The following is a 25,926-nucleotide window of genomic DNA, read 5'->3' as shown; positions in this document are numbered from 1 at the left end:
TTGTTCAATTGGTCCGCCATTTCTTTGTTCCCCGTTATGACTTCCCCTGATTCTGACTGCAGGGGACCTACATTTGTCTTTACTAACCTTTTTCTCTTTACATATCTATAGAAACTTTTGCAATCGGTCTTAATGTTCCCTGCAAGCTTCTTCTCGTACTCCATTTTCCCTGCCCTAATCAAACCCTTTGTCCTCCTCTGCTGAGTTCTAAATTTCTCCCAGTCTCTGGGATCGCTGCTATTTCTGGCCAATTTGTATGCCACTTCCTTGGCTTTAATACTATCCCTGATTTCCCTTGATAGCCACGGTTGAGCCACCTTCCCTTTTTTATTTTTACGCCAGACAGGAATGTGCAATTGTTGTAGTTCATCCATGCGGTCTTTAAATGTCTGCCATTGCCCATCCACAGTCAACCCCTTAAGTATCATTCGCCAATCAATCCTAGCCAATTCACGCCTCATACCTTCAAAGTTACCCTTCTTTAAGTTCTGGACCATGGTCTCTGAATTAACTGTTTCATTCTCCATCCTAATACAGAATTCCACCATATTATGGTCACTCTTCCCCAAGGGGCCTCGCACAACGAGATTGCTAATTAATCCTCTCTCATTACACAACACCCAGTCTAAGATGGCCTCCCCCCTAGTTGGTTCCTCAACATATTGGTCTAAAAAACCATCCCTTATGCACTCCAGGAAATCCTCCTTCACCGTATTGCTTCCAGTTTGGTTAACCCAATCTATGTGCATATTAAAGTCACCCATTATAACTGCTGCACCTTTATTGCACGCACCCCTAATTTCATGTTTGATGCCCTCCCCAACATCACTACTGTTTGGAGGTCTGTACACAACTCCCACTAACGTTTTTTGCCCTTTGGTATTCTGCAGCTCTACCCATATAGATTCCACATCATCCAAGCTAATGTCCTTCCGAACTATTGCCTTAATTTCCTCCTTAACCAGCAATGCTACCCTACCTCCTTTTTTCCTTTTATTCTATCTTTCCTGAATGTTGAATACCCCTGGATGTTGAGTTCCCAACCCTGATCATCCTGGAGCCATGTCTCCGTAATCCCAATCACATCATATTTGTTAACATCTATTTGCACAGTTAATTCATCCACCTTATTGCGGATACTCCTTGCATTAAGACACAAAGCCTTCAGGCTTGTTTTTTTAACACCCTTTGTCCTTTTAGAATTTTGCTGTACAATGGCCCTTTTTGTTCTTTGCCTTGGGTTTCTCTGCCCTCCACTTTTCCTCATCTCCTTTCTGTCTTTTGCTTTTGCCTCCTTTTTGTTTCCCTCTGTCTCCCTGCATTGGTTCCCATCCCCCTTCCATATTAGTTTAAATCCTCCCCAACAGCACTAGCAAACACTCCCCCTAGGACATTGGTTCCGGTCCTGCCCAGGTGCAGACCGTCCGGTTTGTACTGGTCCCACCTCCCCCAGAACTGGTTCCAATGCCCCAGGAATTTGAATCCCTCCCTGCTGCACCACTGCTCAAGCCATGTATTCATCTGCGCTATCCTGCGATTCCGACTTTGACTATCACGTGGCACTGGTAGCAATCCCGAGATTACTACTTTTGAGGTCCTACTTTTTAATTTAGCTCCTTAAATTCGTATCGTAGGACCTCATCCCTTTTTTTTTAAACCTATATCATTGGTACCAATGTGCACCACGACAACTGGCTGATCTCCCTCCCTTTTTAGAATGTCCTGCACCCACTCGGAGACATCCTTGACCCTTGCACCAGGGAGGCAACATACCATCCTGGTTGTTGTTAAGTCTATTGTGGGATCTGGTTGAGTAGCGCAAATAAACTGTAGCAGAGTTTGCATTTCTAGCCTGTTTGTTATCTCCCTGATAAGAACATAAATCGGAGCAGCAATAGGCCATTTGACCCCGCTAGCCTGTTCCGCCATTTAATAAGATCATGGCTGATCTGATCGTGGACTCAGCTCCACTTCCCTGCCCACTCCCCAAATTCTCTTATCGCTCAGAAATCTGTATCTCCACCTTAAATATATTCAGTGACCCAGCCTCCATAGTTCTCTGCGGCAGAGAATTCCACAGATTTACAACCCTCTGAGAAGAATTCCTCCTCATCTCAGTTTTAAATGGGTGGCCACTTATTCTGAGACTATATCCCCTATTCCTTTCGACTCTGGATCAGTTCCTATGGACTGGAGGGTAGCTAATGTAACACCACTTTTTAAAAAAGGAGGGAGAGAGGAAACGGGTAATTTATAGACTGGTTAGCCTGACATCAGTAGTGGGGAAAATGTTGGAATCAATTATGAAGGATGAAATAGCAGCGCATTTGGAAAGCAGTGACAGGATCGCTCCAAGTCAGCATGGATTTATGAAAGGGGAATCATACTTGAAGAATCTTCTGGGATTTTTTGAGGATGTAACTAGCAGAGTGGACAAGGGAGAACCAGTGGATGTGGTGTATTTGGACTTTCAAAAGGCCTTTGACAAGGTCCCGCACAAGAGATTGGGGGTAATGTACTGACGTGGATAGAGAACTGGTTGGCAGACAGAAAGCAGAGAGTCGGGATAAACGGGTCCTTTTCAGAATGGCAGGCAGTGACTAGTGGAGTGCCGCAGGGCTCAATGCTGGGACCCCAACTCTTTACAATATACATTAACGATTTAGATGAAGGAATTGAATGTAATATCTCCAAGTTTGCAGATGACACTAAACTGGGTGGCAGTGTGAGCTGTGAGGAGGATGCTAAGAGGCTGCAGGGTGACTTGGACAGGTTAGGTGAGTGGGCAAATGCATGGCAGATGCAGTATAATGTGGATAAATGTGAGGTTATCCATTTTGGGGGCAAAAACATGAAGGCAGAATATTATCTGAATGGCGGCAGATTAGGAAACGGGGAAGTGGAACGAGACCTGGATGTCATGGTTCATCAGTCACTGAAAGTTGGCATGCAGGTACAGCAGGCGGTGAAGAAGGCAAATGATATGTTGGCCTTCATAGCGAGGGGATTTGAGTACAGGAGCAGGGAGGTCTTATTGCAGTTGTACAGAGCCTTAGTGATGCCTCACCTGAAATATTGTGTTCAGTTTTGGTCTCCTAATCTGAGGAAGGATGTTCTTGCTATTGAGGGAGTGCAGCGAAGGTTCACCAGACTGATTCCAGGGATGGCTGGACTGTCATACGAGGAGAGACTGGATCAACTGGGCCTTTATTCACTGGAGTTTAGAAGGATGAGAGGGGATCTCATAGAAAAGTATAAGATTCTGACGGGACTGGACAGGTTAGATGCAGGAAGAATGTTCCTGATGTTGGGGAAGTTCAGAACCAGGGGATGTAGTCTTAGGATAAGGGATAGGCCATTTAGGACTGAGATGAGGAGAAACTTCTTCACTGAGTTGTTAACCTGTGGAATTCCCTGCCGCAGAGAGTTGTTGATGCCAGTTCATTGGATATATTCAAGAGGGAGTTAGATATGGCCCTTATGGCTGGCGGGATCAAGGGGTATGGAGAGAAAGCAGGAAAGGGGTACTGAGGTGAATGATCAGCCATGATCTTACTGAATGGCGGTGCAGGCTCGAAGGGCCGAATGGCCTACTCCTGCACCTATTTTCTATGTTTCTATGTTTTAATTTCCCCTGTGAGTAGAAATATCCTCTCTCCATCGACCTTGTTGAGCCCCCTCATCTTATATGTTTTGATAAGATCGCCTCTCATGTGGACAGGTTGGATGCAGGAAGAATGTTCCCAATGTTGGGGAAGTCCAGAACCAGGGGTCACAGTCTAAGGATAAGGGGTAAGCCATTTAGGACCGAGATAAGGAGAAACTTCTTCACCCAGAGAGTGGTGAACCTGTGGAATTCTCTACCACAGGAAGTAGTTGAGGCCAATTCACTAAATATATTCAAAAGGGAGTTAGATGAAGTCCTTACTACTCGGGGGATCAAGGGGTATGGCGTGAAAGCAGGAAGTGGGTACTGAAGTTTCATGTTCAGCCATGAACTCGTTGAATGGCGGTGCAGGCTAGAATTTTCTATGTTTCTATGTTTCTATGAACTCTAATGAGTACAAGCCCAATCGATCCTCATAAGTCAACCCCCCCTCATCTCCAGAATCAACCTCGTGAACCTTCTCTGAACTGCCTCCAATGCAAGTATATCCTTCCTTAAATACGGAGACCAAAACTGTATGCAGTACTCCAGGTGTGGCCTCACCAATACCCTGTACAGTTGTAGCGGGACCTCTCTGCTTTTATACTCTATCCCCCTTGCAATAAAGGCCAACATTCCATTTGCCTTCCTGATTACTTGCTGTACCTGCATACTAACTTTTTGTGTTTCATACACAAGGATCCCCAGGTCTCTCTGTACTGCAGCATTTTGCAATTATTCTCCATTTAAATTATAATTTGCTTTTCTATTTCTCCTGCTAAAGTGGCTAACCTCACATTTTCCCACATTATACTCCATCTGCCAAATTTTTGCCAACTCACTTAGCCTGTCTATATCACTTTGCAGATTTCTTGTGTCCTCACAAAGATGGGTGCGAGAGGAAATTATATCATCAGCAAATTTGGCTACATTACACTCAGTCCCTTCACCAAGTCATTAATATAGATTGTAAATAGTTGAGGACCCAGCACCGATCCCTGCAGCACCCCACTAGTCATTGTTTGCCAACTGGAAAATGACCCATTTATCCCGACTCTCTGTTTTCTGTTAGTTAGCCAATCCTCTATCATTGCTAATATATTACCCCAACCCTGTGAACTTTTATCTTGTGCAGTAATCTTTTATGTGGCACCTTATCGAATGCCTTCTGGAAATCCAAATACACTACATCCACTGGTTCCTCCTTGCCCACCCTGTTCGATACACCCTCAAAGAATTCCAGCAAATTTGTCAAACATGATTTCCCTTTTATAAAACCATGCTGATTGTGCTTGATTGAATTATGCTTTTCCAAATGCCCTGCTACTGCTTCCTTAATAATGGACTCCAGCATTTTCCCAACGACCGATGTTAGGCTAACTGGTCTATAGTTTCCTGCTTTTTGTCTGCCTGTTTTTTTAAATAGGGGCGTTACATTTGCGGTTTTCCAATCCGCTTGGACCGCCCCAGAATCCAGGGAATTTTGGTAGATTACAACCAATGCATCCACTATCTCTGCAACCACTTCTCAAGACCCTAGGATGTAAGGCATCCGGTCCAGGGGACTTGTCTGCCTTTAGTCCTATTAGAAACATAGAAAATAGGTGCAGGAGTAGGCCATTCAGCCCTTCTAGCCTGCACCGCCATTCAATGAGTTCATGGCTGAACATGCAACTTCAGTACCCCATTCCTGCTTTCTCACCATACCCCTTGATCCCCTTAGTAGTAAGGACTACATCTAACTCTTTTTTGAATATATTTAGTGAATTGGCCTCAACAACTTTCTGTGGTAGAGAATTCCACAGGTTCACCACTCTCTGGATGAAGTTGTTCCTCCTCATCGAGGTCCTAAATGGCTTACCCCTTATCCTTGGACTGTGACCCCTGGTTCTGGACTTCCCCAACATTGGGAACATTCTTCCTGCATCTAACCTGTCCAAACCCGTCAGAATTTTAAACGTTTCTATGAGGTCCCCTCTCATTCTTCTGAACTCCAGTGAATACAAGCCCAGTTGATCCAGTCTTTCTTGATAGGTCAGTCCCGCCATCCCGGGAATCAGTCTGGTGAACCTTCGCTGCACTCCCTCAATAGCAAGAATGTCCTTCCTCAGGTTAGGAGACCAAAACTGTACACAATACTCCAGGTGTGGCCTCACCAATGCCCTGTACAACCGCAGCAACACCTCCCTGCCCCTGCACCCAAATCCCCTCGCTATGAAGGCCAACATGCCATTTGCTTTCTTAACCGCCTGCTGTACCTGCATGCCAACCCTCAATGACTAATGTACCATGACACCCAGGTCTAGCTGCACCTCCCCCTCTCCTAATCTGTCACCATTCAGACAATAGTCTGTCTCTCTGTTTCTACCACCAAAGTGGATAACCTCACATCCATCCACACCATACCTCATCTGCCATGCATTCGCCCACCCACCCAACCTATCCAAGTCGCTCCTCCTCGCAGCATCCTCCTCGCAGCTCACACCACCACCCAACTTGGTGTCATCCGCAAATTTGGAGATACTACATTTAATCCCCTCGTCTAAATCATTAATGTACAGTGTAAACAGCTGGGGCCCCAGCGCAGAACCTTGCGGTACCCCACTAGTCACTAATACCCCACACAGGGGCAATGGGGATATATAATTTCCAATAATACCCCACACATGGGCAATGGGGGTATATAATGTCTGAGAATACCCCATTCTGAAAAGTACCCATTTACTCCTACTCTTTGCTTCCTGTCTAACAACCAGTTCTCAATCCATGTCAGCACGCTACCCCCAATCCCATGTGCTTTAACTTTGCACATTAATCTTTTGTGTGGGACCTTGTCAAAAGCCTTCTGAAAGTCCAAATATACCACATCAACTGGTTCTCCCTTGTCCACTCTACTGGAAACATCCTCAAAAAATTCTAGAAGATTTGTCAAGCATGATTTCCCTTTCACAAATCCATGTTGACTTGGACCTATCATGTCACCTCTTTCCAAATGCGCTGCTATGACATCCTGAATAATTGATTCCATCATCTTACCCACTACCGATGTCAGGCTTGCTGGTCTATAATTCCCTGTTTTCTCTCTCCCTCCTTTTTTTAAAAAGTGGGGTTACATTGGCTACCCTCCACTCGATAGGAACTGATCCAGAGTCAATGGAATGTTGGAAAATGACTGTCAATGCATCCGCTATTTCCAAGGCCACCTCCTTAAGTACTCTGGGATGCAGTCCATCAGGCCCTGGGGATTTATCGGCCTTCAATCCCATCTATTTCCCCAACACAATGTCTCGACGAATAAGGATTTCCCTCAGTTCCTCCTCCTTACTAGACCCTCTGACCCCTCTTATATCCGGAAGGTTGTTTGTGTCCTCCTTAGTGAATACCGAACCAAAGTACTTGTTCAATTGGTCCGCCATTTCTTTGTTCCCCGTTATGACTTCCCCTGATTCTGACTGCAGGGGACCTACGTTTGTCTTTACTAACCTTTTTCTCTTTACATATCTGTAGAACTTTTGCAATCCGTCTTAATGTTCCCTGCAAGCTTTTTCTCGTACTCCATTTTCCCTGCCCTAATCAAACCCTGAGTTCTAAATTTCTCCCAGTCTCCGGGTTCACTGCTATTTCTGGCCAATTTGTATGCCACTTCCTTGGCTTTAATACTATCCCTGATTTCCCTTTTTTATTTTTACGACAGACAAGAATGTACAATTGTTGTAGTTCATCCATGCGGTCTCTAAATGTCTGCCATTGCCCATCCACAGTCAACCCCTTAAGTATCATTCGCCAATCAATCCTAGCTAATTCACGCCTCATACCCTCAAAGTTACCCTTCTTTAAGTTCTGGACCATGGTCTCTGAATTAACTTTCATTCTCCATCCTAATGCAGAATTCCACCATATTATGGTCACTCTTCCCCAAGGGGCCTCGCACAACGAGATTGCTAATTAATCCTCTCTCATTACACAACACCCAGTCTAAGATGGCCTCCCCCCTAGTTGGTTCCTCGACATAATGGTCTAGAAAACCATCCCTTATGCACTCCAGGAAATCCTCCTCCACCGTATTGCTTCCAGTTTGGTTAGCCCAACCTATGTGCATATTAAAGTCACCCATTATAACTGCTGCACCCTAATTGCATGCACCCCTAATTTCCTGTTCGATGCCCTCCCCAACATCACTACTACTGTTTGGAGGTCTGTACACAACTCCCACTAATGTTTTTTGCCCTTTGGTGTTCTGCAGTTCTACCCATATAGATTCCACACCATCCAAGCTAATGTCCATTCTAACTATTGCATTAATCTCTTTAAGCAGCAATGCTACCCCACCTCCTTTTCCTTTTATTCTATCCTTCCTGAATGTTGAATACCCTTGGATGTTGAGTTCTCAGCCCTGATCATCCTGGAGCCACGTCTCCGTAATCCCAATCACATCATATTTGTTAACATCTATTTGCACAGTTAATTCATCCACCTTATTACGGATACTCCTTGCATTAAGACACAAAGCCTTCAGGCTTGTTTTTTTAACACCCTTTTTCCTTTTAGAATTTTGCTGTACAGTGGCCCTTTTTGTTTTTTGTCTTGGGTTTCTCTGCCCTCCACTTTTCCTCATCTCCTTTCTGTCTTTTTCTTTTGTCTCCTTTTTGTTTCCCTCTGTCTCCCTGCATTGATTCCCATCCCCCTGCCATATTAGTTTAACTCCTCCCCAACAGCACTAGCAAACGCTCCCCCTAGGACATTGGTTCCGGTCCTGCCCAGGTGCAGACCGTCCGCTTTGTACTGGTCCCACCTCCCCCAGAACCGGTTCCAATGCCCCAGGAATTTGAATCCCTCCCTGCTGCACCACTGCTCAAGCCATGTATTCATCTGCGCTATCCTGCGATTCCTACTCTGACTAGCACGTGGCAGTGGTAGCAATCCCGAGATTACTACTTTTGAGGTCCTACTTTTTAATTTAGCTCCTAGCTCCTTAAATTCGTTTCGTAGGACCTCATCCCTTTTTTTTTTTAAACGTATGTCTTTGGTACCAATGTGCACCACGACAACTGGCTGTTCTTCCTCCTTTTTTAGAATGTCCTGCACCCGCTCAGAGACATCCTTGACCCTTGCACCAGGGAGGCAACATACATCCTGGAGTCTCGGTTGCGGCCGCAGAAACGCCTATCTATTCCCCTTACAATTGAATCCCCTATCACTATCGTTCTCCCACTCTTTTTCCTCCCCTCCTGTTCAACAGAGCCAGCCACGGTGCCATGAACTTGGCTGCTGCTGCCCTCCCCTGATGAGTCATCCCCCTCAACAGTACTCAAAGCAGTGTATCTGTTTTTATTATTTTACTCAGTACATCTTCTTTAGTGGTAGTGATTGTATTTAATTCCTCCTTCTCTCCAGCCCCTTGATTATCCACTATTGGGATGTTTTTAGTGTCTCCTACCGTGAAGACCGATACAAAATATTTGTTCAACGTCTCTGCCATTTCCCTGTTCTCCATTATTCATTCCCCAGTCTCATCCTCTAGGGGACCAACATTTACTTCAGTCACTCTCTTCCTTTTTATGTGCCTGTAGAAACTCTTACTATCAGTTTTTATATTTCGTACTAGTTTACTTTCATCGTCGATCTTCCCTCTATTATTTCTCAGCAGAGATGCACAACCCTTACTCTCTGAAAGTGAGGCAAGTTGGTGTCTTGAGGGTTGTCCGAATGAGGAGAGATTGAGTCGATTGGGCCTATACTCTGGAGTTTAGAAGAATGAGCGGTGATCTCAATGAAATATAAGATTCTGATGGAGATTGACAGGGTAGATGCTGAGAGGTTGTTTCCCACTGGCTGGAGAGTCTCGAACCAGGGGTCACAGTCTCAGGATAAGGGGTCGGCCATTTAGGACTGAGATGAGGAGGAATTTCTTCTGAGGGTTGTGAATCTCTGGAATTCTCTGCCCCAGAGGGCTGTGGGAGGCTGGGTGCTTGAGTATATTCAAGGCTGAGACTGAGATTTTTGAACTCGGGGAATCTAGCAATTATGGGGATGGAGCAGAAAAGTGCAGTTGCAGTCGAAGATCAGCCATCGTAGGAATTGAGGAGGACTTGCTTCCACTGTAAAATGAGTCCTTCGGTGGATGAACAGTCCAATATGAGAACCACAGTCCCTGTCACAGGTGGGACAGACAGTGGTTGAGGATAAGGGTGGGTGGGACAGATTTGCCGCACGCTCCTTCCGCTGCCTCCGCTTGCTTTCTGCATGCTCTCGGCGATGAGACTCGAGGTGCTCAGTGTCCTCCCGGATGCACTTCCTCCACTTTGGGCAGTCTTTGTCCAGGGACTCCCAGGTATCAGTGGGGATGTTGCACCTTATCAGGGAGGCTTTGAGGGTGTCCCTGTAACGTTTCCTCTGCCCACCTTTGGCTTGTTTGCCGTGAAGGAGTTTCAAGGCGAGCGCTTGCCTCGATGTTACTGAATGGCAGAGCATGCTTGAGGGGGCCGTATCCAGCATGGCCAGGTAAAAGTAAATATATTTTATTTCAATTCGGTATCCAGAATTGCAGCCAGTGTAGTCATCATCACACTCCCACCCCATACACATGAACACACGTCTGACTACTCTCAGCTGCTAGAAATCCTTGCTGCCACTGAGGGAGGGAGACAGTGTAGAGTTACTGACTGTATTGTACTATACTGTACTGTACACCTGGGCTAAAATTACTTTCCATTTGGAGCGATTCATGGGGTCAGTGCCAAAAGATCAGGGTGAATTTGAACCTAGATCCCAGTACATTAAAAGCAGCATTATGCGCGATCTCACAAACTAGTCATCGTATTCTTGCACAAAAAACAATACTTTATTACTGAAAATGAAATGATCCAATTTTGTAATCTTGAACTCTATAGTGCTATTCTGTCACATTCATTCAAGCGATCTGGAATCATCAGGGTGTAACTGAGCAGGTGAATCCAGCTCGGGGAACAATGTAACTGCAGGGCTCAGTGAGCTTGTGCAAAGGCAAGCTCGAAGGTTGCACGATGGAATGTAATCTCCATGGGAGCAGATTCATCAAAGCAAAATTCTAGCTTGATGGTAACCCAGTAAGCATTTATAAGAAAGCAAAATACTGCGGATGCTGGAAATCTGAATTAAAAACAGAAACCGCTGGAAATACTTCGGGTCGGGCAGCATCTGTGGAGAGAGAAACAGAGTTAACATTTCGGGTCGATGACCTTTCGTCAGAACTGGAAAAAGTTAGACATGTAACAGGTTTTAGGCAAATGCAGGGAAAGAGGGGAGGGGAGGAAAGAAGAAAAGGGAAGGTCTGTGATAGAGTGGAAGGTAGGGGAGATTAAATGACAAAAGGGATGATTGTCCAGAGTATAAGGAGATGGTTATGGGACAAGTAAAGAAACAGTTCTGACTAAGGGTAATCAACCCAAAACGATGCTGCGTGACCCACAGATTTCCAGCATTTTGTGTTTTTATTCCAGATTCTAGTATATATAAACAAAAGATGGGTCTAGAAAAGCTGAGAATAGACGTATCATCAGTTGCCATCTGAAAGATTAGGCTCGATGTTGAGTCCAGAAGGCTGTAAAGTGCCTAATCGAAAGATGAGATGCTGTTCCTCGAGCTTACGTTGGGCTTCATTGGAACAGTGCAAGAGGCCGAGGTCGGAGTGGAGCGGAAAATTGAAGTGACGGGTGACCAGAAGTATTTATGGAGCATGGCCAAGAATGCACATTAGTACGTTCTTGTAGAGAAATGTGCATTTCACTGAACTCATGAGTTAAGAGTATGAATGTTTTCTAATTAATTAAATTAATTGTTGAGCAAAAGTTGCTTTATATGAACAGTATTATTTTTATAAATTCTTAATGCAACAGGATCTGTTTCCTTTCCCCACACACCGCAGGATCAGTGCTGGGGCATCAGCTATTTACAATCTATATTAATGACTTGGATGAAGGGACCGAGTGTAACGTATCCAAGTTTGCTGATGCAAAGTTAGGTGGGAAAGTAAGATGTGAAAAGTATACAAAGAGGCTGCAGAGATATAGACCGGTTGACTGAGTGGGCAAGTACATGACTAGGCCTATATTCTCCGGTGCTTGGGATGCTCAGCCATTGAGTACATTCAAGACTGAGGTTGATACATTTTTGGCAATTAAGGGAGTTAGATGTGGCCCTTACGGCTAAAGGGATCAGGGGGTATGGAGAGAAAGCAGGAATGAGGTGCTGAAGTTGCATGATCAGCCATGATCATATTGAATGGTGGTGCAGGCTCGAAGGGCCGAATGGCCTACTCCTGCACCCAATTTCTATGGGGATAGTGCGGCAAGGTGGAGTTGAGGTGGAACAGCCATAATCTCATTCAATGGCCTCCTCCTGCTCCTATCGTGTTCTAGTGCTCCTCGATTTTGTTCCTCGATTTTGTTCCTTGATGATGTGATTATATAAAGTGTTTGGCTGAGTCTTGACCATTGACATCAGAGAAAAGTATTTGGTAATAAATGTTAATGTTATGTTGGGATTTTCGACTGTTAATTTGCAGCACATAGCTCCTTTCTTAATTTAAGGGAGCAGTGTGCTTTTTAAAAAGTTGTGGCCAAGTGTAAATGAAGTGTTAATTGTACCCGGGCAGTCTGTAGGAGCAGAGTCTAATTTCGCCGCAGTTTATTGAGGCACTGCTGCACACAGTACAGGGATGGTCCGACTGTTCGCCAGTCTCATTCCAAAGTACAACACTATCTTCGTTTGCACCAAAGCAGGAAACGTCCAGATATCAAGACATAGGAATTCTAAACAACCCCCGTTGTTGAAAATGTCCAAAATGATGGCCATGGCCACATTCAGGAGAGGCCAGGCCAATAAAGCTCGATTTCGGTTATTTTTTTTTAAAAAAGGAAACGGTTCTGGTGGAAATAACTGAGGTTTTACTGTCTCTTTGCGACACGAGTTGGCATATGTGATCTTACCTGTTCTCCCTTCCCCTCGTGCCTCCCGGTTATCTCAGTTTTGTAGAGGCTTACAGTTCACAGCTCCCCCAGCCTAACCCAATATGTTGTATTCAACATGTTGAACTGTATCAATCTGCTTGGGTAAACTTAATAGCCAATGTGTATCTCATTTTCATCGTGTAAAGACTATATGAATATGAACTTCCTTTCTCTTCCCTCACCCCCTCCCCCGCCCCTCTCCTAAAGAGCTGAGGGAAGAGGAGCGAGGGGTGAACAAACTGTGGGGTGCAGTCCTGAGTCACACACAGTGAGGAGTGCCCCAAGATCAGTGTGAGCTGGGTTAATGATCTGAGACGAGGCAGTGAATGAGTACAGCAGCTTAACACAGTGGTTCTGGGCGAGGGAGGGGTAAGATCAGCCAAAGTTAGTGTTCCTGACCATTGTCTCCTGCCTGCTCCTGGGGAATGTACTCGCTGAAGTTTGGCTGTAATATTCCCTCCCCTCCACGCCCAGCCACAGAAATGCTGTTGTATTGGCTGCTGCAACTCGCTGCCTGTGCCTGTATCGGGCTAAGCCCCGGAGAGCAGCCACTGCCCGTGGGCCTGGCCTGTATCCCAGTGCGAGTCCCAGTATGAGTCAGCAACAGGAGAGGGGAGCAGATTGAAGGGGATGGGAATGTGGGTGAAGTATGTGGTTGCCAGTGACGGAAAGCCCTTGGGTCTGCAGGGACTGTAATCATGGAATTGCATGTCATTTTTTTATATTTTTACTGCAAGGCCTTTTTTTTTGGTCCCACCCCAGACAGACTGAAGAAACTATTTCGGTTAATCTACATTTTGTTGTCTTCAATAATTCTTGAAAAATCATGTTTTTCAATTCTGGCATTGTGAATTTAAATGTATTCTTGGGATATATCCCAGACTGACTGTATCCAAAACACAATAGAGCATGCAGAAAGCATGTTGGATTGAAGGTGAAGGGCTTGTAAGCAACTCTGGGTAGGTAGGCATGCTTGCTTCAAAATGGACAAGAACAACTTGCATTGAAGAGATTGTGACCTGCCTGCCCATCTTACTGTCCAGGTGAGGTATCCCTTTGCTGTTTGTTGTTGATTGAACCGCTATGTATAGTTCCACCGTGTGCTTCCTGAGCAACTGAGAAGGGATCACGCTCCACTCCCCCCATAATGAGCCTAATTTGATTTTCAGACTTAAGAATATTTCTTGTCACTTTTCCTCCTTCCTCCAATTGAATTAAGATTGGCATACAGTTCCGTGGGGATGGGGTGCCCTCCAGGACCTCCTCTCGCTGGCCATTCTTTGTGCGTGTGGTGATTGGTTATTTGACTGCAGGGGTGTTGCAAAGCAGTCTGTGTCCTGCTGCAACACCCACATGCACGCACACGTTTCCAGCAGATGTTCCAGAAAACTGTATGTCGATGTTGCAGGGGAGCGCTGAAGCAAATTAGGACATGCCTGCCAACACTGTCGCTAAACTTGTCTCACTCGCCACAGAACCATGAGCAGAGCGCCGCCTTGCTCTGTACAGCTCAGGTCATTTAGCAAAGGGGACTCTCTCTTATAGATGGGTGCATTGAATACAAAAGTGAGGAAGAGCTGTTGAATTTATCAGAGATTGGCTGTACCATACTTGGACTGTTTGCCGTTCGCGGTGCCTCATTTTTAGGAAGGATGTCAGGGCAATGGAAAACTGCAGCGAAGCTTCACCAGAATGATGCAAGAATCCGTTATAATTCTGACTGGCTTTAGGAGTCGGAGCTTTTATCACTGGAACAGAGCAGGTTAGGGGAGACCGAGTAAGGTTTTCAAAATTCTGAAGTTTTGAGGGTGAACAGTGCAAGCTTATTTTCTGGGGTTGGTGAATCACGAATGTGGACTTCGACTCGGCGATCGCTGAATGAACGAAAGGGCAAGTTAAAATAAATCCCTTCAAGGTTATTCGACTATGAAATGCCTTGCAATAAGTGGCCATTGAGGCCAAGGCTATTGGAACATTTTAATAGGGAATTCAGCAAAGAATATTAAAGGTTATGGGAAATGGCAGTTCCATTTGAAGAGCTAGCACTGAGCCATGGGCCAAATGGCTGCCCACTACCTTCTATGGTATTAAGTGAATTGACGTGAATCGGTTTTGTGCAGAATTTTCTACTTTTTGGCCAAAAGAGCTGATTGAATTAATATTCATTCTGTGCAAGTCATATACCAGGCTTCCTTGAACCTAGAAAGTGCATTCTTAACTTTTAATCTCGCCAACATTCCTCACCGGAATCAATATGTCTTGTGTTACAGGAAGTCTATGAGCTGCTGAGCGAGTACGATCTAAAATACTGTTTCGTGGACAAATACAAAGGAACAGGTGAGTGTCCTCTCTCTCCTCAGTCATGTCCCCAGGTGCCTGGATTTCAGCGAAGACTGAGAGCTAAAACTGCTTGACCTGTGTATAATGAATAACTACATGGCGTGGTCCCCAGCGTTGTGCCGTGGAGTGATGTGCTGCTGTTACCCACGAGGAAAATCCCTGATCTTGATTATTCCATGAGGTTGGGGGATGGTGGAAACGGCCATCCTGAACTTACAACTGATCTCTCTCTGGTGCATGAACTCTGCAGTAATACCCCAACTGTAATTTAATTAGAGCCAGGTCTTTCGCTGCCTCTAATGTGCTTGGCAGATTACTCTGAACTTTTATCATTCTTGGTGTAGAGAATCTTTTCCATGGGCCTGGTTCTATTTTCTTTGTGTACTTTGAAGTAATAATCTGAGGTTACCTTGTCTTTTCCTTTTTAATAGTTTATCTATCTGTGAGATTTTACCAAAACTGCCATCTTCACAGACTGTCGAGATGAGGCTTCTGTAATGTTTCCCCACGGTTCATCCCCCTTTGCACTCTGAGCAGTCTTGCTGCCCTTTGCACCATTCCAAGCTGATTACTAAGTAATGGCACTTCCCCAAGTTGAGTGGAAATTTGCTTAGCCTGTGCATATCTCCTGTTGCGTGACCCCAGCCCCGCTGGATGGTGCGGCAGGCGTGGGTTTCTTCTGGTTCTCGCTGTGCACTCCTTTCCCCACTGGCACTCGCACTCGGGCAATGCAGCAAGGGCTCTGACAACGCAGACTGTACTGTCGCATTGATGGGGGCAGAGGGAAGTCCGAGTAAGTTGCATTAACTTTTTTTTTTCTTTTTGTTTATTTCCAGCTTTTGTCACGTTATTGAACGGGGACCAAGCAAACTCTGCCATTGAGAAATTCCACCAGTCAACACTACGGGACCGAGAGATATCAGTCCAGCTGCAGCCCACTGATGCTCTGCTCTGCATTGCCAACCTGCCTCTCTCCTTCACTCAGCAGCAGTTTGAAGAACTGGTGCGGCCCTTTGGGAACCTGGAACGATGTTTCCTTGTGTACAGTGTGTTTTCTGGACACTCGAAAGGGTATGGTTTTGTGGAATACATGAAAAAGGACTCGGCTGCCCGTGCTAAGTCGGAACTCCTGGGAAAACAGCTGGGGACACGCAGCCTGTACGTTCACTGGACAGATGTGAATCAACTGACTCTCGACCTCATTCATTCCAAGTGCCTGTGCGTGGACAAGCTCCCACACGATTACAAAGACCTGCAGGCGCTCAGTCAGGCCTTCAGCTCTATCTATCAGCCAACCTATTGTCAGGTATGAGTAATGGTCGTGGGAAGCAGGCAATGTTAAAGGCAAAAGTGGTCGAGAGCAATGTTCCCACTAAGGTGCAGTACCGCGCAGTAATCCCCCCGCCCCTCCCCCCCCCAGGTCCGGCACAGTCTGCTCACCGGCTTTTACATTGTGAATAACGCGCATGCGCAGAAATTTAAAGGGACCACGCATTAAAAGAAACCGCTCGCAGAGCAAAGCACAGCTCGAGGAGAACGTTGGTTGAGAGGCTTATTCTTTAAACCCGTGAACCGCAGTCGCTGCGTTTGTTGCACTCGCTGCGCATTCTGACCTATTCATGGTCAAGGGTTAATATCGCTGCTGAAGTTTGCTCGTTTCCCTCCTTCCTTCCCTTGCATTGTTCGAGATCGCTCCTGCCCATTGTACATTACCTGGAAATGTGCCCTGAGGAACTTGAGAACCTCGGGAAAACACTGCTGCTTGACCTGAGCTTGGAAAGTTAACGCAGCGCTGGTCTTTACTTTACTTTCCCTCCTTATCTCCCGCCCCTGTCCACTTCATGCACCGATGTTGCTCGTCACAAGTTTAGTCATTGATGAGAATATACAGCCACAGTATTGAGTGTAGCTGCTGAACTGGTGGGCGTGTCGCAGTGATGCCTTTGCACTTCAGTTTATCTCCTGTAAAAGTGTCTGCCATTTGTCCCCCCCCCCCGGCTCCAGCAGTCCGTGGATTGCTTGGGCCAGTATATTGACACTGGCCCTACCCTACTTCTCCCCACTGCACCCAGCATAATGTACCTGCATTTCTGCTCTTCTGTAATTCCCTTTTAATCCTTCTTAAATATTAATGCCAAGCGGCCTCTTCAGTAAAGGTGTGCTGCAGTTTGCTTTGCTTATTGCACTGCTGTTTCTATGCACAGTTCAACCTTTTTAATCATTTAGAGGATGATACACAGATGTGGCATTTTGATTTTCAAGTGACTTATCCTGTACTGATGTCTCTATTCCGGTGCTGTTCCAACGCTTGAATTTCTAGCACAAAATGCAGCCCATTCTACCTCTCTGGAATTGTCGTGGTATGTGGGGGCCAAGGATTGCAAATTGGTAATGATTTATTGTATCTGTCGGAGGGGATCGCAGAGCTGGGTCTGCCAGCGTTCTACAGTAGATGCAGTGAAGAAAATCAGGCCAACAATAGTGAACAGCTGGAACTCCTCGGGCAAGAAACTAAAAGCCTATTCAATTCAGACAAGGACCACTGACTCCAGCAATAGATCAGTTGGTGCACGTCCATGTAGTCCAGACACACTGCTGTGACATGCAGGGAGTTTGTGCAGGCTTCTGATAAATTGCTTCCTGCAAGGTGTCCATCAAATGTTAGTGGAACAACACCGTGATTTCTGTCTCTTGTTCACTGTAGACCAGTGACTTGTCAGAGGCTGGTTTTGCAGGCCATGACCCTTGTGAAATGGTTTGGGTTGCTGGGTAGCTAGATGTTACTTTAATACCTGCACTGATTTATGATGTGAAATCTTGTGTCATGGGGCAGGGTGAATGCCCTCAAGAAACTCATTGCAGTTGCACGATGGTGATTTGTATTCTCTGTTGGATAGAGACAGCCTGGGAACAAGTACTTCATGTTACACACATGCAGCAAGGGAGGAGCTCAGCATGAATGGGGAGTATTGGCCACAGCTGACTGTCCACATTAATATCAATGATGTGGAACGTCGGGATTGTCTCCACAATGGTGGCTTGAATTTATATAGTGCATTTATCACAAAGGGGCCTCTTCCTAAGGCACCTCACAATTGGACATTGGGAACAAAAGGCACTGAGCCAGAGCTGGCAGGATTAGGATGGGTCTCTGAAAGCTTGGCCAGAGAGATGGGGTTGAGAGGAGGTTTTATTAAAAACGGAGAGATTTCAGGAGGGAGTTCCAGAGTGTCGGATCGTTCTCTGCAATGTCTATTCTCGGGCTTGCTTCTAATAGTAGATTTACAGCACAAAGTACACAGAAAAAGGTCTGAGGTGCTGAAAAGAATAGGTTCTGCACCTTGTTACCACGTTTGGGATTAAGTGGCAATTTGTCTCACTGCTGACCTGGGGTTGTGGTTATGTACCACTTGGTAGCAGGATGTTTGTTTCAGCCTGTCCCAAAAATTACATTCATCCTTACAAGCATTACAGTTTACAAACTTGTCGGCTTAGTATGCCCCCTTCCTCTTGGTGACCACATCAGGTTTGCTGTGATGCTCTGCACAGTCCAATAGTCACAGGCAGCACCTGTGAAACTGAGGCCCAGCAAGACTGTGCTTTCAGGGAAGGAGAGCTCGTCACAAGCTAATTGTAAATGGTTCTGCACTTCACCTTGTGGAATGAACTGCTTTTATTCATAGAATCATAGCAATACACAGCATGGAAAGAGGCCATTTCAGCCCATCGTGTCCGCGCCAGCCGGCCAAAAGCTATCCAGCCTAATCCCACTTTCCAGCTCTTGGTCCGTAGCCCTGTGGGTTACGGCACTTCAAGCACACATCCAAGTACCTTTTTAAATGTGAGGGTTTCTGCCTCTGCCACTCTTGCAGGCAGTGAGTTCCAGACTCCCACCACCCTCTGGCTGAAGAAATTTCCCCTCAAATCCCCTCTAAACCTCCCCCCAATTACTTTAAATCTATGCCCCCTGGTTGCTGACCCCTCTAGGGGAAATAGGTCCTTTCTATCCAGGCCCCTCATAATTTTATACACCTCAATTAAATCCCCCCTCCGCCTTTACTGTTCCAAAGAAAACAAACCCAGCCGATCCAATCTTTCCTCATAGCTAAAATTCTCCAGTCCTGGCAGCATTCAAAAATTGCATCATTTCCCCATGTAGCAAAGCAGACCACCTGTCACTGAAGATTATCTTGGTTGTCTATTTACATTAGTTTGTTTTTCTCTCTCTTTTTTGTACCCCGTCGCTCCTCGATCACCTATGTTCTGTGCCCCTCTCTCTGCAGCTGGCCCAGGGACCTGATGGGCAGTTCCGAGGCTTTGCGGTCGTGGAATATGAAAATTCGGATGATGCGGAGGATGTGCAGCAGGAGATGGATGGGCTGTGGGTCGACGGGAACCACATCCGGGTCTCGTTCTGTGCACCCGGACCCCCGGGGCGGAGTATGCTTCCTGCCCTGATAGCAGCTCAGGCTATGGTGAGTCCGTCATCAAACTCGCATTCATGGACAGGCCTCTGGCACCGGGTAACCACAACCTGGAGGTGTAGACCACAGGGCTTGCAACAATCTTAACTGACTAAGAAATGGAAGATTGGAGTGCAAAGGTTCATACTACAGAGCAGTGAGACAATTACTTGTCCGCAATGTCCTTGTGATTGAATAGCCTGTTGAAACACTGTCTGCACTCATGGGGCCACTTGTACGTAGTATCAGAGCGCAGCTGGTGCCTGTGTAACCGGACTTCCATATATCTGCGCATCTCTCGTTTTGTAGGGTTGGGGAAAGAGAAATCCTGCTAGATACTGAGGGAAGACTCCAGTCCAATATCGCTGAATGTTGCATGGCGTATTCCTTTCAGCTCACTGCTAATAGCTCTTCCACTCGTCATTCAATTCTGTCTTCATTTGTTTGAATTCTTGTCCTAGGCAATGAACCGTGGAAAGGGTCTTCTCCCAGAACCGAATCCCGTGCAGATACTCAACAGCCTCAACAATCCAGCGACGCTGCAACTTCTTCTCAACCCGCTGATTCATGGAGGTACCGGCGTACAGCAGGGTGAGGAGCCACAGTCCCAACCAGCGTGTCTCCCTTGGGGTTTCTCGCAGTCTGTCGCGATGCAGTGGTACAAGTTACAATGGAGCTATCAGTGGCCATGGCCACCTGGGCTGTTTACACTGGGAGTTCCCACTGCAACTGATCAGATGGGCACTTTCAATGTTATATACAAGAGGCACAACTAGAAATCATAAACAGCGTAGGTTAGGTGTTTAAGCAAGGATGTGTCTTTAAGCAAGGTTTTTAATGTGTATCAGCAGATTTATATTTTCCGAGGCTGAATCTTTCCTCTTGCTGTCCCATGGGAACATGAGATTGAGTGTGTGCCATTCGGTCCATCGAGCTTACTTCATCTTTTTAAACATGGCAATTCTACAATTTCAATCCCAAGTCCTTGCCTTTCACCATTTTAAAACCTTTCCATGCTGTCGCATGTGCAGTGCTGCAGTTCATAGAAACATAGAACATAGAAAATAGGTGCAGGAGTAGGCCATTCGGCCCTTCTAGCCTGCACCGCCATTCAATGAGTTCATGGCTGAACATTCAACTTCAGTACCCCATTCCTGCTTTCTCGCCATACCCCTTGATCCCCCTAGCAGTAAGGACCTCATCTAACTCCTTTTTGAATATATTTAGTGAATTGGCCTCAACAACTTTCTGTGGTAGAGAATTCCACAGGTTCACCACTCTCTGGGTGAAGAAGTTCCTCCGCATCTCGGTCCTAAATGGCTTACCCCTTATCCTTAGACTGTGACCCCTGGTTCTGGACTTCCCCAACATTGGGAACATTCTTCCTGCATCTAACCTGTCTAACCCCGTCAGAATTTTATATGTTTCTATGAGGTCCCCTCTCATTCTTCTGAACTCCAGTGAATACAAGCCCAGTTGATCCAGTCTTTCTTGATAGGTCAGTCCCGCCATCCCGGGAATCAGTCTGGTGAACCTTCGCTGCACTCCCTCAATAGCAAGAATGTCCTTCCTCTGGTTAGGAGACCAAAACTGTACACAATACTCCAGGTGTGGCCTCACCAATGCCCTGTACAACTGTAGCAACACCTCCCTGCCCCTGTACTCAAATCCCCTTGCTATGAAGGCCAACATGCCATTTGCTTTCTTAACCGCCTGCTGTACCTGCATGCCAACCTTCAATGACTGATGTACCATGACACCCAGGTCTCTTTGCACCTCCCCTTTTCCTAATCTGTCACCATTCAGATAATAGTCTGTCTCTCTGTTTTTACCACCAAAGTGGATAACCTCACATTTATCCACATTATACTTCATCTGCCATGCATTTGCCCACTCACCTAACCTATCCAAGTCGCTCTGCAGCCTCACAGCATCCTCCTCGCAGCTCACACTGCCACCCAACTTAGTGTCATCCGCAAATTTGGAGATACTACATTTAATCCCCTCATCTAAATCATTAATGTACAGTGTAAACAGCTGGGGCCCCAGCACAGAACTTGCGGTACCCCACTAGTCACTGCCTGCCATTCTGAAAAGTACCCATTTACTCCTACTCTTTGCTTCCTGTCTGACAACCAGTTCTCAATCCATGTCAGTACACTACCCCCAATCCCATGTGCTCTAACTTTGCACATCAATCTCTTGTGTGGGACCTTGTCGAACGCCTTCTGAAAGTCCAAATATACCACATCAACTGGTTCTCCCTTATCCACTCTACTGGAAACATCCTCAAAAAATTCCAGAAGATTTGTCAAGCATGATTTCCCTTTCACAAATCCATGCTGACTTGGACCTATCATGTCACCTCTTTCCAAATGCACTGCTATGACATCCTTAATAATTGATTCCATCATTTTACCCACTACCGATGTCAGGCTGACCGGTCTATAATTCCCTGTTTTCTCTCTCCCTCCTTTTTTAAAAAGTGGGGTTACATTGGCTACCCTCCACTCCATAGGAACTGATCCAGAGTCAATGGAATGTTGGAAAATGACTGTCAACGCATCCACTATTTCCAAGGCCACCTCCTTAAGTACTCTGGGATGCAGTCCATCAGGCCCTGGGGATTTATCCGCCTTCAATCCCATCAATTTCCCCAACACAATTTCCCGGCTAATAAGGATTTCCCTCAGTTCCTCCTCCTTACTAGACCCCCCGACCCCTTTTATAACCGGAAGGTTGTTCGTGTCCTCCTTCGTGAATACCGAACCAAAGTAATTGGTCCGCCATTTCTTTGTTCCCCGTTATGACTTCCCCTGATTCTGACTGCAGGGGACCTACGTTTGTCTTTACTAACCTTTTTCTCTTTACATATCTATAGAAACTTTTGCAATCCGTCTTAATGTTCCCTGCAAGCTTCTTCTCATACTCCATTTTCCCTGCCCTAATCAAACCCTTTGTCCTCCTCTGCTGAGTTCTAAATTTCTCCCAGTCCCCAGGTTCGCTGCTATTTCTGGCCAATTTGTATGCCACTTCCTTGGCTTTAATACTATCCCTGATTTCCCTTGATAGCCACGGTTGAGCCACCTTCCCTTTTTTATTTCTATGCCAGACAGGAATGTGCAATTGTTGTAGTTCATCCATGCGGTCTCTAAATGTCTGCCATTGCCCATCCACAGTCAACCCCTTAAGTATCATTCGCCAATCCATCTCAGCCAATTCACGCCTCATACCTTCAAAGTTAGCCTTCTTTAAGTTCTGGACCATGGTCTCTGAATTAACTGTTTCATTCTCCATCCTAATGCAGAATTCCACCATATTATGGTCACTCTTCCCCAAGGGGCCTCGCACAATGAGATTGCTAATTAATCCCCTCTCATTACATAACACCCAGTCTAAGATGGCCTCCCCCTAGTTGGTTCCTCGACATATTGGTCTAAAAAACCATCCCTTATGCACTCCAGAAAATCCTCCTCCACCGTATTGCTTCCAGTTTGGTTAGCCCAATCTATGTGCATATTAAAGTCACCCATTATAACTGCTGCACCTTTATTGCACGCACCCCTAATTTCCTGTTTGATGCCCTCCCCAACATCACTACTACTGTTTGGAGGTCTGTACACAACTCCCACTAACGTTTTTTGCCCTTTGGTGTTCTGCAGCTCTACCCATATAGATTCCACATCATCCAAGCTAATGTCCTTCCTAACTATTGCCTTAATCTCCTCCTTAACCAGCAATGCTACCCCACCTCCTTTTCCTTTTATTCTATCCTTCCTGAATGTTGAATACCCCTGGATGTTGAGTTCCCAGCCCTGCTCATCCTGGAGCCACGTCTCCGTAATCCCAATCACATCATATTTGTTAACATCTATTTGCACAGTTAATTCATCCACCTTATTGCGGATACTCCTTGCATTAAGACACAAAGCCTTTAGGCTTGTTTTTTTAACACCCTCTGTCCTTTTAGAATTTTGCTGTACAATCGCCCTTTTTGTTCTTTGCCTTGGGTTTCTCTGCCCTCCACTTTTCCTCATCTCCTTTCTGTCTTTTGTTTTTGCCTCCTTTTTGTTTCCCTCTATCTCCCTGCATTGGTTCCCATCCCCCTGCCATATTAGTTTAACTCCTCCCCAACAGCACTAGCAAACACTCCCCCGAGGACATTGGTTCCGATTCTGCCCAGGTGCAGACCGTCCGGATTGTACTGGTCCCACCTCCCCCAGAACCGGTTCCAATGCCCCAGGAATTTGAATCCCTCCCTGCTGCACCATTGCTCAAGCCACGTATTCATCTGAGCTATCCTGCGATTCCTACTCTGACTAGCACGTGGCACTGGTAGCAATCCCGAGATTACTACTTTTGAGGTCCTAATTTTTAATTTAGCTCCTAGCTCCTTAAATTCATTTCGTAGGAACTCATCCCTTTTTTTTACCTATGTCATTGGTACCAACGTGCACCACGACAACTGGCTGTTCTCCCTCCCTTTTTAGAATGTCCTGCACCTGCTCCGAGACATCCTTGACCCTTGCACCAGGGAGGCAACATACCATCCTGGAGTCTCGGTTGCGGCCGCAGAAACGCCTATCTATTCCCCTTACAATTGAATCCCCTATCACTATCGCTCGCCCACTCTTCAGTCCTTCAGTCGATCTCCCATGGTGTTGCCGACAGCTGATTTGGCACACAGTTATGGTATTTAGCTGCTAACCTGGCCTTTCCCCCTTTAAGCCCACTGCTCAAGCCAGATACTTTGTCAGCAAGTAGTTTAAATGAGGCTTTGAGGGTCAAATTAAAATTAAATACCCCGAATTGCCCCTTGGTGAGCCGCTGCCTTGAACCGCTGTAGTTTGTGTGGTGAAGGTGCTCCCACAGTGCTGTTAGGGAGGGAGTTCCAGGATTTTGATCCAGTGACAGTGAAGGAACGGCCGATATATTTCCATGTCAGGATGGTGTGTGAGTTGGTGGTGGTCTCGTGTGACAGCTGCCCTTGTCCTTCGAGGTGGTAGAGTTTAATTTCTGTTTGTGGAAAGTTTGCAAATACCAAGTGCTCCAGGTCAGAAAAGCAGGCCTTGCTTTCTGCCCTTTCGACAGTTTGGGGTGCATCTTTTGCTCTTAAATCCTTCTTTATAAATGAGTACAGAATATGTTTCATTAATTTATGATGCAATCATCTAATTTCCGAATATATGAGAGGGTTTCATTTGTGAATAAATGTTAACTTTATCTGAACAACGGATGCTAACCATTACTTTGTTTCCTTTAGGACTTCTGGGAGCTGCCCCTACAATGCCTCTGCTGGGGAATCCGGGATTAAGTGCAGCCCTCTTGCAATTGGTCTTGCAGAGCCAAAACCCGGCCCAAGCCCAGGTAAGTCTCCAATTGCACTGGCACCCAATGGTAAATGGGCTGTTGGAGAGTTGTCTTTGCTGTGAAGCTTCAGTACAAGCTATTCAGCGGCAACTGAAGGAATTACATTTGTCTTTGAGGGCTTAGTGTTTTTGCTGATACCATTGCACTCTGTTCGTTTCCCCCCCCCCCCCCCCCCCCCATCTTCCCTTGTGTGCCCTCTCGTGGAAGGGCGAACCTGGGCTGTTCTCCTGCAGGGGCGGTGCACCTTTAAATGCCAGTGCTGGCAGAGATCGGTGTTGGTCAAACTCCCGGGACTTAAGTGCACCAACTTCACCCGTAGTTTCATCAGATTTCTGCTGTCGTCCCAACTGCCCTGAAAAGCCCCTTGTCCGGCTGCTGGTGCTGCCTTGTTTCCTGTGCTTTGGAGGGTAAAAGTGACGCCCACGGGAAATCGATGGACATGTGGAGCTGTGCAGTTCTGCACCTGTATCGCCCACAGATTCCATTTAATTTGGTTTCAGATTTTCTTTTAATCCAGCAAAGTCCAATCTCCGCCCCTTAGTTTTCACGTTGCTCTGCCGAGTGATTGCAGGACAAGTCCAACTCACGATGATGATCTGGACCAATGCAATGACTTAAGCTGCATATCCCCCAGAATTTGGGGGGGGGAGCTGGGGGGCAGTTGCACTCGTTAGCTTGCTGCATGTGAGAAGGACATGCATAAACTGGACAATTAGGCAGTTTTGTCTATCAGTTAGACTGATGTAAAGCTTTTCTGATATATTTAGAATGACTGTCCTGTCGAGTTCTGTGCCGTCTGTTTGTAAAGCACCTTTATAAATATGGTACAAATGGGACATTTCGTCCCCTGCCCACTGTCTCTACAGTGCTGGGTTTGGTATCTTGTTTGCCAGGTGCGAAAACGAGAATGAAATCTGGCAGTAGGTGCCTGGCGGATCGATCAGTATCTGAATGAGAAAGATGGGTTAAATGTTTCAGGTGAGACCCTTCAGCAGAATACCCATCCTCCATCACAACTCTTTCCTGAAGGGTCGCATCTGAAATGTTAAACCCACCTTTTTTTTTCAAATGGTGAATGAACTGGGCATCTCAGCTGTTCCATCCAAAAATGGACTGGGGA

At 46.1% G+C, this 25,926-nt stretch overlaps 1 protein-coding gene across 6 annotated transcripts in view; it reads left to right on the top strand.

Annotated features, from left to right (window-relative positions):
• Window positions 1-25,926, top strand: part of raver1 (ribonucleoprotein, PTB-binding 1) — a 53,813-nt gene that overhangs the window by 4,486 nt on the left and 23,401 nt on the right. For all 6 annotated transcript variants that reach the window (XM_070867146.1, XM_070867145.1, XM_070867144.1 and 3 more), the window contains exons 2-6: window positions 14,904-14,970; window positions 15,810-16,279; window positions 19,257-19,448; window positions 19,898-20,027; window positions 24,700-24,803. In XM_070867146.1, coding sequence (XP_070723247.1) covers window positions 14,904-14,970; window positions 15,810-16,279; window positions 19,257-19,448; window positions 19,898-20,027; window positions 24,700-24,803 — 963 coding nt within the window. The remainder of the gene's footprint in view (window positions 1-14,903; window positions 14,971-15,809; window positions 16,280-19,256; window positions 19,449-19,897; window positions 20,028-24,699; window positions 24,804-25,926) is intronic.

The sequence above is a fragment of the Pristiophorus japonicus genome, chromosome 24, assembly GCF_044704955.1.
Source record: "Pristiophorus japonicus isolate sPriJap1 chromosome 24, sPriJap1.hap1, whole genome shotgun sequence".
NCBI lineage: Eukaryota > Metazoa > Chordata > Chondrichthyes > Pristiophoridae > Pristiophorus > Pristiophorus japonicus.
The sequence above is the reverse complement of the archived record's forward strand: the minus strand, read 5'-3'. Positions and strand labels throughout refer to the sequence as shown.